We start from the raw sequence: 15,946 nt of genomic DNA on the forward strand, positions 1-15,946 counted from the left end.
TATAAAAATAAGCCCATGAAGGCCACATCCAGTCTCTATCTTAAACACCTCCAGGAACAGTGAATCCACCACCTTCCTGGGCAGCCCATTCCAATATCTGATTACCCTCTCTGTAAAGAATTTCTTCCTAACATCTAGCCTAAACCTCCCCTGGCACAGATTAAGCCCTCGATAGTTGCCTGGGAAAAGAGACCAACCCCCACCTGGCTACAACCTCCTGTCAGGGAGCTGTAGAGAGTGATGAGATCTCCCCTGAGCCTCCTCTTCTCCAGACTAAACAACCCCAGCTCCCTCAGCCTCTCCTCATAGGACTTGTGTTCAAGTCCCTTCACCAGCCTGGTTGCTCTTCTGTGGACCTGCTCCAGCACCTCAGTATCCTTCCTGAATGGCATGGGAACTTTAGGATTATATCCTAAATATATATATATCCTAAATATATATTTCCTATTAATATCCTTCCTTCAAGGCATGGGAACTTTAGGATTACATCTTAGACTCTCCCAGAAGGTGACTGCCACCATGCAGAAAAATTGTTAATGCAGATAAACTGATTTTATGGGCTCAATATAGGCTTTAAGACACCTCTTCAACAAGGGCAGAAAAATTGCTAACAGTATTGAATTTGTGTATCTCCCTAATCAAAACAGGTTATGCAGAGCCAATGCAGACCATGAACGATGTGATAGCTCAGTTAGATGCGATTGTCAGTTTTGCTCACGTGTCCAACGGAGCACCAGTGCCGTATGTCCGTCCCATCATGCTGGAGAAGGGGCAGGGGAGGATTGTGCTGAAAGGTGCAAGGCATCCTTGCATCGAAATGCAGGATGAGGTGGCCTTCATCCCCAACGACGTTACATTTGAGAAGGGCAAGCAGATGTTTCACATTATTACTGGTAAATATTTCTGTTCTCTTTTTCTGTTGTTATTTACTTTATAAATGTCTTGAGTATTTCCAATAATGATGTGTTGTTTTTTTTTTTTAAAACTAACGAACAATAAGCAAAACAAACCAGCAATCTAATAGAACTCTGTCAAAACAATTTCTCTAATCAACAAAGGGTGAACAGCTAGCAAATTACTCATCTTTCTCTATGGGGAATAAGATTTAGCTCTGGAAAAGAGGGGAGGGTGTTTGTAAGCTACTGTTGTTTATCATACTAAAGAAAAGAAAGTGTCCACAATATTCTTGTGAAATGTTACCTTTGATTACAAGTATTCTACATGTTTCTGCACATGCAGGCGTATTTCTCATCATCCAAACTAATATTAATGGCTTTGGTTATTGTGATTGTAGTTATGGTACACTCTTTGTAGAAGGTGATCATTAATTTAGAAAGATTCATTCATGAAGAGAGAGGCTGCTAGGACAGTAGAAAAGAAGAATTTAATCCTTCCTTAATGTTTTCTTTGCCTTAGTGAATGTTACTCCACAAACCAGGCAACCTCAGGAGCTGGAGAACCTGAACCTGCTTAAGTGATTTGGAAAATTCCACTGGGCATCAATTGTACTGTAGCCACATAGGCATCTTTTCTAGGCGAGATATTAAGCAGCCTCTTTGTTAGTGTTTTTTTTTTGTTAAGTATTAAGGTTGATTTTAAATGCAAAACATGTTTCAATGACTCTACCTTTTTTTACCCTTTTCTCTAGTGTAATTAAGATAATTTTACTACACAGGAAAACATTTTTAGTGTTTACAGATTTAATTGAATCTTAATTTCCATCCATATGTCCTTGACTTACATTCTGACTAGCAAAGATCTGAAATTAGAGAATGATTAATGAACACTTTTAAGATAATCAAAAAGAAAACCTGAAAATCTGAATAAATGCATGGTAAAACACTTGTTTTTCTGGTTAGCAAAAGCATAAAATTGGTTTTAATGATCAGTTTTCTGGAAAATAACTTTTATTTCATTTATACTTCATTACAATTAACTTATTAGTATCTGGGTTTGCTGATTTTAAATCACCCATTAGCTTGTACCCACTCTGTATCTAAGCTGTTTCATTTTTACAGAGAAATTTTAATTGTTGTTTGAGGTGAAAACAAATTAATATTATTCTTGAGCAGCAGTACTGATGACTTTTAGGTGATGACTGATGACGTGTTTTAGATGACTGCTTATACTTTTGAAAAGTCCTAAAACTTATGAAGGCCCCTCATGTTCTCTGATCACTCTTCTTTTTGAAAAAGCACATTCAGCAAGACTAATAAGACAGCCTTGTTAGTACTGGAGCCCCTTGTTGCACCTGTTAGACAAGTTTGCTACTTTTTGCTGGCAAGAGACTAATAAGTTTAACCATTCTTTGTTTTAATTTAGAGCTTGTTCTCCTCTAAAAGAACTGCTGAATTGTAAAAAGATTATGTTTTTCTAATTATTTCTTGCAAAATTTCTTCTTTAGGCCCTAACATGGGGGGAAAATCAACCTACATCCGGCAGACAGGGGTGATTGTTCTCATGGCCCAAATTGGGTGTTTCGTACCGTGTGACTCTGCAGAAATAACCATTGTGGATTGTATCCTGGCTCGGGTGGGAGCAGGAGACAGTCAGCTGAAAGGCGTGTCTACTTTCATGGCTGAAATGCTGGAAACTGCTTCAATCCTTAGGCAAGTCCTGTGCTTATTTGGTTGTGTTGGTTGGGGTTGATGGGGAAGGAGGTGCTCTAAGAGAGATGCATTTAAGATTTTCTTTTGGGTAGAAGAATCTCAGTGGAGGATCTCAAGGCCTTTTTAGCTGGTTCATAAGTTCTTGAAGTTGCCTTCTGTTTATTTCAGTGGTCAGTACAGAGCTGCTACCAGGAGGCCAAAGTCTGAACAGGCCAAAGAAACTAGTTTGGAATGATCTGTGTGACACTGTGTTTGTGCTTTATTTTTATGTTGTTATATAAATAGGAAAGGTGTTTTGCTTCTTCATAACTTGTGATACTCCAATATCCTGAGTTTGTGCTGTTCTCAAACATTACAAAATGCTCTTGTGTTTTTAGGACAGCATCTGAAAACTCCCTGATAATTATTGATGAGCTGGGAAGAGGAACTTCTACCTACGATGGCTTTGGCTTAGCTTGGGCTATCTCAGAATACATTGCTAGCAAAATCTGTGCTTTCACTATGTTTGCTACACATTTCCATGAACTGACAGCTCTTGCTGATGAAGTGCCAACAGTAAATAACCTACATGTTACTGCTCTGACCACTGATGATACACTGACGATGCTTTATCGCGTCAAGGAAGGTGAGATGGGGTATATGGTGAATCAGGGTGAACTTCATTTTGCCCTCAGGGAGGAAAAAGTCTTAAATTCATGTCATACTGCAGGCTTTGAGTTTATAATAGACACGTTCTTCTCTGTCCATAGAGTGTGTATGGCAGGAGCTCTGACCATGTGTGAACAGAGTTGGTGACTTCTAGGTTATTTTTGCCACTTAGGTTGGTGCTTTTGAGTCATTCCCTTTTCCTTTTTAAAGGACTAGAGGATATGGTTCCAAAGGGTTATTTTCTGTTTTCTTAAATCAACCATTTTAACATGCTGGTGGAAAATACTTATGTTCCTTAAACTGTTTTTTTTTAAAGAAATTAGTACAATTTTTATGTACTGACAATTTTTAATAATGTCTATTTCACTGTAATAAGATTTAGTCTTATGTTGACCAATTTATGCGGTAGTTTGATGTAGGAAAAATCATATGGTTTATTTTTAGCAAATGGCATCATAGTGAAACAGCAAGTAGCCTGTTTTGTTAGTGTAAAATCAGTTAGATGTATTTAATTAAAATACTTTAGTGGATCCAGTTATTCCTTCAGTGTTAAATTAAACAAATTTCTATTAGGCATAAATTTAATCTGTTCACCGCAATAAGCAGTTCCTCCTACTTCTCTATATCTCCGGTCGTTACTGCTTGTTCCCTTCAGCAGGAGCCTGTATTTATGCTACATAAAGGAGGGCTGGTGTAACTGTGGCTTGCAAGGTGTGCTCGTTTATGGCCCTCTAATTTAGCTGTCAACCCTACAGTGATTTTTTTATTGTTCTCATTGGAGCATTTCAGGCAGGTTGGCAACTTCTGGACTGAGATTTTGATTTAAAATCTGGGCAGAGTTATTCTATGTTCTCATATAAAAACACCTCTTAATTTTCCTTTTCTGAGTTTCACAGTGAAGGAATGAGTTAGCTGACGCTCAAATAGGTAGAACATGACTCCTGTAGAACACTCTGGCTAGACTGGATGTGATCAACAGCTTACCTTGTGGAGTGGTTTTGTCTCAAAAAAGGAATAATTATTTGAAGAGTTAGGCTGGTTATCTTTACTAAAACAATTACTCAGTATCATCCATCCTTGTTAAGGCTAAGGAGCTAGTCCATGTCTCATCTCAAATCCTGGAGACTGATGTTTACTTACCTTTTTCATTAAGGATTTAATCTTCCTGGTACAATTGCTGAACTGCATTCCTCATTTTAAAAGCTGTTTTGTTATGCTGACGTATCAAACACTTGCTTTTGCTTGCCTAGTTCATCCTAATAACTCTGCTTTTCGTGAACAGTGCATATTCCGTATGTATTACCTTGGAACTCTCTCCGCTATTTCCTCATTTCTTTAGCCAATTTAGGACTATTCAGTTCATTCCTTCTGGCATATATCGTCCTGAAATGTAATTAGTATGCTGCCCAGCTATCAAATTTTACTGAGATGCTTTTAAAGATATTTTTTATAATCTTCACAGGCTATCACCATACTATTAAGTGTCCTTAGATAATTGGTAAATGTGTTTTTATATCCTGATCTGAGCCTCCCTGGAGTGGTACCATGCAAATTTTACTCCTATGACATTACTAATTCACTATTTCTTACTCATTTCTTCTGGTTTTAAATCCATGAAATTACTTTATTTCTTGCCCTTTGATTACATGTATGACCATTTTTAATTTTGTATTCTCCTCTGGCTATAATCTTCCAATTAGATTTTGGATACTTTTCTGTAAAATTAGGAGACTGCTCTGAACAAGGGGAATCACAGCAGGACCAGAAGAAATGCTCTCTGGTTTTACTAAGAGTCTGTTTATAGCTGGGTAGATTAGCTCTGGCTGCCACAGCCTTGTTTCTTTTAACTCTGTGTCCTTGCCTTTTGGGATCTTTATTCCCTTGGAAATGGTCTTGGTTCATGCACTTTTTCAGGCTTCTGAGTCTTAGTGCAGAGTGCTGTGGTCCTGGTACCCAGCCTTGCCTGTGGAGAGGCAGTGTCTATGGTTCTTCCTGCGTTTGCTGTTTCCCATCTTCTCCAGCATATGTTGAGCTCCTTCCACCGAGTGACAGTTCAGAGCACTCTGAATGTGTTGCTCAAATCTGTGCTTAGAAGATGATTTAGTGTGGCATGGGAACTGAAGAAAAATATAGTAATAAGTTGCTGCAAGCATACACTGAAACCATGAGTGGTTTTGGTGCAGCAGGAGCTGGTGATGTACAGTATCTTCAAACAAGCCTTCTTTATTTAGATGCCTTATTTTGAGCACGTTGGTTGGGGAGGAAATTAATACACACTGTATCAAACCTTCTACATCCTTTGGAATAACAACTCTTAGGATAAAATTCCCTAATACTCCCCAGATAGTAGGGTGAATTTTCTTTGTTCAACCCACTCGTTTTGCTTTTTATACCTGTATTAACTCAACTATTCTGGTACTGATAAAAATTCTAGAAGCCCAGTTTCATATTTTTCTTGAATCAGCTTTGCCATTTTTAGTCATACACACCTTTTCTCTGTACGTGCAATGTCTTTTCATTCCATCCATTTTCTTGGGAGTGCTATTGAGCATAGAGGCACAATAGTTTGTGTCTGTCTATCTATCTATCTATCTATCTATCTATCTACAGAGGAGATACAACATTATGAAGTCTTCAGCTTAAAATACCTGGTCTAAAATTGGATCTCTCTCCCATAAGTTTTTGCATTTAGTGTTGTGCTCTTTCCCTTTTGGAAGTGTTAAGTTGTTCTGACAAGGATGTGAGTATAGGCAGCTTGGATACAGCTGTGTTTTGAAACAAATAACAGGTTTCATGTCATTTGAAATGCGTAACTAAATCTGAAATGCGTGACAAGGAACTTTTTATACAGTATGTTCAACCCTGTCTTCATGCTTCAAGAGTGTGAGAAGATTACTGGAAGAGGAGACACAGAAAGTACTGTTCCCCAGGCCTCTGCTCATGATTCTCTGAGTGAGAACTGAGTTAGCTTTGTGTCTGGGAAGGGGTGTGTTTTTAATCTAAAAGCAAGGAGACTAGTTTCTGCTTAAAAATCTTAGTTTCCTTTTAAGAAATTTAAGACATTACAAGGTTAATAAAACAGAAAAAATCTAAATTATAAGTTTTCCTTTACCTATTCTTTGGATACCTAGTATTTAATAGATGATTAGTTAAGTGTCATTTTGCATGTGTAATTCATTTATTCATAACTCTTGGCTGGAGACCAGAATTATAAGGATATAATATTTGTGGGAGGCCAAATGGAATTATGATAATGTAAACTAATGAAGTTGACAGATTTTATCAGAGGCTTTTGATACTGAAGTGAAAATTGTTTTATGTAACTGTGTATAATTTAGATATTTTGAGCAATTATGAGAACTTTTCTTTCTCAACCAAGTGTTATAAACCATGTATTAATTAAAAGTGTAAACTTAGAGTTGAAAGGTTTTGATATAATTAAAGGCAACTCCTGGAGACTGAGGAGTTATGTGGTGCAGATGCAAAGGAGGAAAGGGATGTTTGATAGTGCAGCATTTTTAATATTTATGCATACATGCATATATATTTATATAAATAACTAATTTATATGTGTGAGAGATATATATTAAAAAAGAGGCAAATTACTATACAGACTTGTGCTGAAGTGCTTTAATAAAAGTCATTATTCAATTTCATTCAAGTACTAGAGGGAAATTCTTTCTGCCTGAAGAATTTTCCATTTCTTCCTGAAGCACTTTGGAGCTCTGCAATTACTGCTTTAAGAGAGCTTAATTAAATAAGAGCGTATTCTTTAGTCTGTGTTATCAGGTTTAATCCAAAAGGTAAATCAGAAAGTGTTGGGGAGAACCAAATGATATTACACACTTAATTCTTCAAGAATAGAGAACTATTACAAGCTTGTTCATATAATTTCTGTGTAGCCATATTATCTTTTGAGCATTCTTAACTCTTGGGTTATTTCTCTGCATCCAGGTGTTTGTGACCAGAGTTTTGGAATACATGTAGCAGAGTTGGCAGCTTTCCCAAAACACGTGATAGAAAGTGCAAGAGAGAAAGCCTTGGAGCTGGAGGAGTTTCAAAACACTGGCAAGTCCAAGGACTCTGAAGGAGAACCACCAGCCAAGAAACTCTACAGAGAAAGAGAGGTTTGCTATCAGAAATGGTTTTTAATTTTTTTTTTCCTGGAATAGCTCAAGCAAAATAGTTTAAGGGTTCAGATTCCCCCAACGCTTGAGGATAATTACCTTTAATACGTTTTTCCATAACAAAATGTTTTAGCCATGAAGTTCATTAGGAATTGAAGAGATGTTCAGGGATAGTGAGGTTTTGATTTAGATTCATTTCAAGTTAATGTAGGCAAGAATTTTATCTGAAGACATAGTTGTGAGATTGAAACTAATTTTTTTGCTAAAGAATAGTGGTCACCAGTTAGTATGATTGGTGAACAACTGAGGTCATGCAAGGGACCATGTCTCTGCCTGACCTGTGGAGTTTTATTTATACTGTGAACCAAACCAGAATTTTCTGTTCATCACTTTTGTTGACTATTTAGTTTGTGTGCAAAGTTTATTGTCTTGTCTTAAGACAAGGCTTTTATTATAATTGTGTAGATTATTCTTAGCTCTGCAGTTGGATTGCACCTGGTTTTGCTCCCCCTTATTTGAGTGCTCATTAGTGCCAATTTCTTAAAGCTCAGTGTGTTCACATCGCAGAAAAGCTGAGTACACTGCTTCTCCTTTGCGCCTTTCTGTGTCCCATCAGTACTAAGACACCTCACAAGCTGATCATATCAAAGGACTTGGAATGTCTGATTTACAGATATCATGAAGTTCTTACCATTTCACACGAGAGAATTTTAGCTTGGCTTTCTCTACCCAACTGGGAAGTAAAATGTTCCTGGCTTTGCACAGGCTTTGACACAGACTGAGGAATCCCACATCTCATCATAGGTCTGATCATGTCTACATTGTATAATACATATTGTGTAATGTTGAGTGAACTGTTTTGTCTCTTCTCCCTTTGCCTTCTTTTTAAAGAAGCTCCATTAGCAGGCAGTCTAAAAGAAAACAAGGGCTTGCAGGAAGCTTTCTCAGGATACCCTGTGCCATCTTGTTGCTGGATTAAGAATCCTTCCAGTGACATCTGTGGCAGCCTTCTAGGAAATCCACGTGCTGCCTTATGGCTTGCATTGGTTTTCACCAGTAGTCAGGTCCTCCTTGCTGTGTGCATAGAAATCTGCTTATAGATCTTAGTTCTGTGTCCCAGCAGTCAATCTAAAACTTCACAGCCTTGTACCTCATTTATCTCTTCCTGGCAATCTTGGTAATACTCCAGTGTATGGAAGCCTTGAAGTGTTAGTCTGTATTCAAAGCAGTTTCTACATTTAAAAAGCCTTTGCTCTAGACAGAGGCTGTTACCTGTTACTTTATTTTCAGTTTCAGAGGTCAACGTGCATTTGTTCCTGGCTCAGTAAGTGGATCTGATGTTGTAGATGAACAATCTCTGTTTTGCTGTACTTTTACTGCCAGGAGATTTTCTCTCCAACTACCTCTGTTGCTCCACTCTTACCTTTCCTTTGTCAGTGTGCTAGATGTCATGGTGAAGAAATTTTCAGATTAGTTGGACCTGGCTGCACGGTCATACGTGGATGTAAATTAAATTGACATGGCAAACACTTGTGACAAATACAGCATCATGTTTTATTCTTGGATATTTCAGTAATACATAATATTTCATTAACTCTCTAGGCAATAGAATGGCAGAGCTTTAGATGTCTCACCCAGGCAATTTATCTGCCTTGGTTGACATCATGTTTAGAGGGGAAAGTGTGCTATTACATTTCGAAGTGCTTGTGCACAGAAAACATAATGCATTAGCCTTAAATGGTAGGGGAAAATTAAGAAAACCTCTTAGTAGAATTCTAAAATACAGAGGACTAGACAAAATTCTGTATTATGGGCAAATTGTTTCCAATACAGGGATTCTGAATACTGTTCATTGAAATGTTTGTTCTTGCTATTCAAGTCAGATTGTTTAGAAGTTCCACTTTGCCTGTTTGTGTAAAAGCATATGCATAAAGCTTAATTATCATCTGTTCTCCTTGGTGACGGCCACTCTCCAGTTGCTTGGTTACAGTTTGTTCTTTCCTTTTGCATATTGAAACATTGCTTTTGATTTACAGTCTCTCCTAAAAGTAACTAGTTTGGATAACATGACCATTCTTATACTGTTGTTCCTGGCAATCCTCACCTCATGTGGCTGCACACTGGGATTAAATGTGGAACATATATATGACATCTCAGTGTTAAGTATTGTACTTCTGCTGATCAACTGTTGCTTTTTGCTTAGGGATTGAAAGGGGAAAGAACTCCTGATACCAGTATAACTGGATTGTTCTGGTGTTGAGAACTTGATAGTGCAAAAGTGGAAAAATAACCGTGTTTTTTTGCCTGCACCAAGTTTCTTCTGATGAACAATACTTTGTATTTTCAGGGAATTTGCAAAAATCCTGCTTGCAATCTAAACATTCTTTCTGTTTTCTTTTACTTCTCTTCCCTCCATTTCAGGAAGGTGAAAAGATAATTCAGGATTTTCTTTGTCAAGTAAAAGCATTGCCCCTGACAGATATGTCAGAAGAAGACATCAAAATCAAACTGAAACAGCTGAGAAATGATGTGATGGCAAAGAACAACAGTTTTGTGAATGAAATAATTTCTCGAACGAAAGTTACATCATGATAGGTGTGAGAACAGCATACAGCTGTTGAAGCATATTTTGCATTGAAAGAACTATAATTTTCTTGTCTTGTAGCTTTTATATTATGATACTTGTACTGATTTATGTAGGCATTTTTTTTCTTGGATTGTAATTATTTTGTAAAGAATTCTGAGCACATTATGTGCCAGATTCCTTCTTTAGTTGTGACCACTGTGCTCTTCTAGAAGTTTTCAATAAAGTGCTTTTTCACATGGAGAGAATTATTGGCGGCACAAACAGAATGCATCATATTTTACCGGAAGTGTTCTAGCAAGTGTAACAGTTGAGGTGGCATACAGCTACCACAGCCTTAAAAAACAACAGTGCATACACAGAATGTTTGTCCTGTACCATGATTGTTTTTTGTAGGATGCAATTATATTAATTAATTCATTGAAGATTTAGTAAGGCTATGGTAGTGCTCCATTAGAAAAAAACCCATCTAATCTAAGTGTGCCCAGGTGGCCAAGAAGGCCAATGGCATCCAGACTTGTGTCAGAAATAGTTTGGCCAGCAGGACCAGGGCAGTGATTGTCCCCCTGTACTTGGCAGTGGTGAGGCCACACCTTCAATCCTGTGTCCAGTTCTGGGCCCCTCACTACAGGAACGACATTGAGGTGCTGGAACGTGTCCAGAGAAGGGCAGCAGAGCTGGGGAAGGGTCTGGAGCACAAGTCTTGTGAGGAACAACTGAGGGAGCTGGAGAAAAGGAGGCTCATGGGGTGACCTTATTGCTCTCTACAAGTACCTGAAAGAAGGGTGTAGTCAGGTGGATGCCGGTCTCTTCTCTCAGGTAACAAGCAACAGGACAAAAAGAAACAGCCTCAAGGTACTTAAAAGGTGCGTAGACTTAGGGCTATGGTTTAGTGCTGGGCTTGGCAGTGCTAAGTTAATGGTCGGACTTGATGACCTTACAGTTCTTTTCCAACCAAATGTTTCTATGGTTTTCCAGACATTTTTTGCATGTGTCCCTGCATGGAGCTGAGGAGGGGTGGGATGGATAGGATTTTTTTTGTTTTCTCTGTGGATGGTAATGCTTGAGTCACATATACTGTGGGCCTGCTCTTCATGCCTTGAGTGGTGATTAGTCTTGCATATTTTGGTGGGTTTGTAATGAAAGCAGAGGCTGGAGTGAAGTTACAGTTTAACTGGAAGTTCTGAGTTGGTCGTGATTTGCGAGGTCTGTCTACAAGGTAAGAATGCATTGATTTTTATCTAATGTACTTTTCTCATTGAGACAGTTTGAAAGCATGCTGGTACAAGTTTATTTTCTCCTTGAAATTTAGCATTTTAAATTGTAGCTCAAGAGCACTACTTATATTTAAAACTGTCAGTGTTGAAAGACTAATGGGAAAAGGTGTTTATCGCATGAGATGATAGGAATAAAATCATGCTGAGGATGCTGGGCACACTTGCTGTGTTCAGAGATTGCATCAGTGGGTGTGTGCTGAGGACAGCAGTGCTGCTAAAGCTGTGTTGGATTAATATGTTGCAGTGGTCTGCTTTTAAACATTCCAGTGGTCACAGAGGTGTGACAAGAGGTGTGGTGTTCAACTTACTGTTGGATAATACTTGTTTGAAGTTAGACTAGAACTGGGACATCCTAGGTCTACTTCTTAACAGAAGAACTAAAGGCTTGTTTGAGAGGTTTGAGTGCTGCATAACACCGTTTTGGTCTTTAAATTAAAGTGCATTCTACTTAAAAAGACAAAAATAGACTTGCACTTACAAACAGCACGGTTGATGCATGGTCTGGAAAAGTGTGTGAATGGAAAAATCTGTTACATAAAGTAATGAAAAGTATAACTGGGTTTGCAAATTTGATTGGTTCAGGCACAAGCTATCCAAAAATGCAGCATTATACATAAAATAGACAATGCGAATCAATTCTAGAGGATCAAATACTGCAGTGTTGGATCAAACTGCTGTAACTGTTGCTAGAAATGAACAGTTCTTGTGAGTGACTGGAATGGCTGGTACTTACAACCTCTTCCTGCATATGCTGAGATCCTGTGGTCTGATCGGAGATGCCCCTTGCTCTGTGCCATGTCCCTAATGGTGGGACAGGCATAAAACCATCAGTGGTTACCTCTTCTAGGAACTTCTCTGTTTTCCCCTTGACCCTGTGTGAGCCTTCAGTGTCTACAGCACTCTTAGCCAAGCAGTTGGAAAAGACCTCTAAGATAATCAAGTCCAACTGTTGGTCCTCACTGAGCTCCCACTTGCAATAGGGATCACTTCTGTGCTTTGAACCTGATTCCCAGTTTTATTCAGTCCCTCTTGTTCATGTTCTTTGTGTCCACTCTTTCTGCTCTGGACATGGTGCATCAGTTCAGCAGGTGCAGTATGGTGAGGGAAGGCTGCTTTTATTTTTGTACTGCAATTGGAGGCTGGTAGAGCTGTTCCCCAGTAACTGGATTTGCCCACCTGAGGGTGAAAGCAGTACCTGTGTGTTACCTGGGAGTGAAGGGGTACCCTGACTGGACCAGCTCCGTGCAGCACCTTTCCCTCTGTGCTTCAGGAAGGGAGTAGTGTATCTGCAGCAAAAAGGATTCACTTTTTCTCATGCCCTTCAACACTCACAAGGAAGAAGGGTAAAAGTTAATGGGATTCTAAAACTAATCTTTTGAACTATTTTCTCTTCTGCACTACACTTCCCCCTCCCTCTGAGTGTACTGCTGCTGCCGGATATAGGCGAGAGGAGATCAGGCAGGGTTAAGTCTCCATATGTCAGTGCTGCTTGCAAACTGGGTTACAGGTAGTGTGATTTCATGTGAGCAGGCGGATGGCTATTTTTGCTAGTTCCAATTTAGCTTTTTGTTCAGAAAAATACCTATGAGACAGGAGCAATTCCAGAACTTGTCTGCTTATTACAGAGCTGTGCCAAGGATACAGAGATTATCAAAGCTTCAAAACAAAGTAATGTGGCTATTGAGGAGCAGTGAGGCCATGTACTCTCCACCTTGAATAAAGATGCAAGTTTCTCTTTGCTCATTCACTTGAAAAGGCTTGGCCCTGAATGCTTGCTGCAGGCAAGTGGTCTTTTTATACTGTGCCATTCCTGTTCATCTAGAAGGGTCTTTATAAAAAAAACTGCATTAGATGGGATAGAACAAAAGAGGGGACATGAGCAAACACTGAAGGAATTATTTTCCTTTGATTGTTTTACTGCCCTTTTAGTGATCAGGAGTTCAAAGTTCAACCAGTTTTTGTGTGGGAACACCTGGCAGCCAGCCTGATGAGAAAGTGCTGGGTTTACCTCTTGGGTTGTGCAGGTGAGATGGCAGTCAGGAGGCTCCAGTTGGGATTGAGGGACTTGAGGATCAAGCTCACAAATCCAGGGAAGGCAGCCTGATGGCTCTGGACTCGGCTGTGCATGTTCTAACTTGCAGCTCTGTGTGTTCATCTCATGTAATAATGCAGCCACTAAGTGGCTCTTTGTCTCTTTCCTCCACCAGAGCTGAGGTGGTTTTGGAATCCGAAATGGCACAAACATGACTGATATGAGTCCTTGCCCGCTGGCAGCTGCACTGGCACTGCCTTAAGGAGACTTTAATCCTCAGAGAAAGCTTTGGATACCTGCTGGTGAGAAGTGGGCCCGTCAGTGGCCTGGCTTTGTTAAGCATAATGACTTTGCAGTAGCTCTTAGTAGATGTAGCTGGTCTGGATTGATAACCACCCTCTAAAGTGACTGGGAGTGCTTGTGGTCCAACTTTTCTGGATTTAGGGAAGCCTGTGCAAGAGCTCATTGCTGTGCTGGAGGAGATGCTGACTTTGCAGCTCAGCTAAGGTCTGAGATTGTGTGAGAAGTTTCATCTTGTTTGGTGCAAGATTAGGGTGACAGTTTAAACTGGTTTTCATGGCATTTAATGAGTTTTCAAACGCACAACCAGTACATAGGCTGAGCAATTTCTATGGCTTCAAAAGTGTGACAAGTGGCCTTACTATCCTTCAGTGTGGCAGATTTATTTGAAAAATCAAGGTAGAGCAGTTGCTGCTTTGCATCTGAAGTAGTGTGAGGTTGTGCATTGAATGTTTTGCATCTTGCTGACCTGGGAACAAGGATGACAAGTGGCCTGAGGAGCCTGGAGCCTTGAAAGACAGTGGGAGAGGGTGCTGTCATTTCTGTGAGATGTCTGCAGGTGAAAATTGCCTCTTTATGCTGCCTGTTTGCTGAAAAAGCCTTTTTTTGCAGTTGTGTCTTAGATATTCCTGTTCCTCTCCCAGCCTCGCAGCTACCTTTCCCAGCCTGTTGCTTTTCCTCTCCCTACTCCTGCCAGACTCCTGCACTGTTCCTATACACAGAGGAGCACCTTGCAGTACTACTTTTATGTGTGTGTGTGTCTCTCTCCAGCTGTCAGAAATGCTTTTTACCTTTGCATGGGGTGGGACAGGGGTAGATATAACCCTGCATGTCCTGCTTTGCCAGTCAAATTGAGAGGGATCAACCTCTGCTGTTGAAGAGAGAAGTGACAATTTCTAATCGTTCTCAGTGGCAGCTGGGCCTTACCCTCGTGACACGGTGTCCAGCAGCAGTGCCTGTAGCTAAGGGAAACAGTACTGTAAAGCAGATGGCAAGTTGTGTTTGCTCCAGCAGCTGCAGGGAGTAGCACTTTCCTAGAGGTGAGAAAATGTATTTGCCTTTTCACCACTGTGGAAAAAGGTGCCTTGGCACCTGGTTTGAGCTGCTGGGTGCTTGTGGCAGTTTCCATAAGGGTGTAATCGTTCTGTCTTTGTAGGGACGGTTGGAAAGCTGAAAACAGCTGTGCTAAATAACAGCAGCCCAGGGGAAAACAGAGTAACTAGCCTGTGCTTATGAGAACATTCCCCCTGCTGATCCACCTGGTCCTGCTGCACCAAAGTCATTGCTTGTCAGGGCGGTGCACTCGCAAGGGGGGTGGCTTCAATATGCTCTTTTTCCAAAAATTCGGCAACTGTTTCTACATGGGTTGCTGTGGGCTCTGGCAGCAGGCCTGACTGCCCTGGCAAACAGCAGACCTTTAGCCTGTTCAGGGAGGGCTGTGGCAGTTCGCATTGGCAGCCTGGTCCCATCTCCAACTCGCTGTTGAACCATGCCGTGGAGGGAAGCAGGAATGTGTTCAGCACTCCTAAAGTGTCTGTGCCCGCCTGGTGTTGCTGGTTTATACCCTGAGGAACATGAAAATTTTTCATGTTGAGATTTTGAAATATAATCTTGTTTTCTACTTTTCTACTTGTCTTGCTTTCTACTTGCATATTTGTGCGTAGAGATGGCACCAACCCTCAGGAAGGCATCCACTGCCATGAACTTTAGACCAGAGGTTGCTGGTCTTTTTAGCATGCTCGCTGGTTCTCCTTGTGTGGCCATTCCCACACCACTGTGATGCCTCTGACAGCAGGCAGTCCAGGCTTTTAAACCTCTCTGCATCTGCCTGACCCCTGCCTGGGGACCTGCTCTCCCTACACAGGTGCGTCCAGGCTGGTGATGTAGGGAACCAGACTGAGCCCGGCAAACCATGCCGCATGCTGTACCTACTCTCTTTGGCTTCAACAAAAAATGCTCTACAAAGGATCAAAAGTGTAGCTGTCAGAATATGGTCCCAAGCCTTTCAAGGAATGACATGGGTTACCATGGTGCAAGTCTTGTGGGTTTTAGATGACTGTGGGAAATGCTATCCAGAAGCAATTCTCTTCTGCCTGGATATTTTCAGTAATTTTTCCTAACGTTTCTGCTGTAGGTTGTTGCTGACCTTTATGTCCCTTCCTTATTTTTCAGGGTCTCAATGTAATGGCAAGTAGTTTTCCTTATGCTTTGATGTGCTAACGAAGAAGGTAAAAATAAACAATAAGCTTCATATCAGTGTTCAACACCAAAATTACTAGCAACATGATTCTGACACTCTTTTTAGTGCAGATGCTCTGGCTGTAGTCTTTTGTTCACCATGACCTGGAAAGGCAGCGTAGGAGTTTTGG

At 40.3% G+C, this 15,946-nt stretch overlaps 1 protein-coding gene across 1 annotated transcript in view; it reads left to right on the forward strand.

Annotated features, from left to right (window-relative positions):
- Window positions 1-10,219, forward strand: part of MSH2 (mutS homolog 2) — a 46,803-nt gene extending 36,584 nt beyond the window's left edge. Inside the window, exons 12-16 of the mRNA XM_050315405.1 lie at window positions 648-893; window positions 2,405-2,609; window positions 2,987-3,234; window positions 7,212-7,384; window positions 9,806-10,219. Of these exons, the coding sequence (XP_050171362.1) occupies window positions 648-893; window positions 2,405-2,609; window positions 2,987-3,234; window positions 7,212-7,384; window positions 9,806-9,976 (1,043 nt within the window). The 3' untranslated portion in view covers window positions 9,977-10,219. The remainder of the gene's footprint in view (window positions 1-647; window positions 894-2,404; window positions 2,610-2,986; window positions 3,235-7,211; window positions 7,385-9,805) is intronic.
- The last annotated feature ends 5,727 nt before the right edge of the window (window positions 10,220-15,946 follow it).

This window comes from Myiozetetes cayanensis, unplaced genomic scaffold (genome assembly GCF_022539395.1).
Source record: "Myiozetetes cayanensis isolate MyiCay16 unplaced genomic scaffold, myiCay2020 scf2-11, whole genome shotgun sequence".
Classification (NCBI taxonomy): Eukaryota; Metazoa; Chordata; class Aves; order Passeriformes; family Tyrannidae; genus Myiozetetes; species Myiozetetes cayanensis.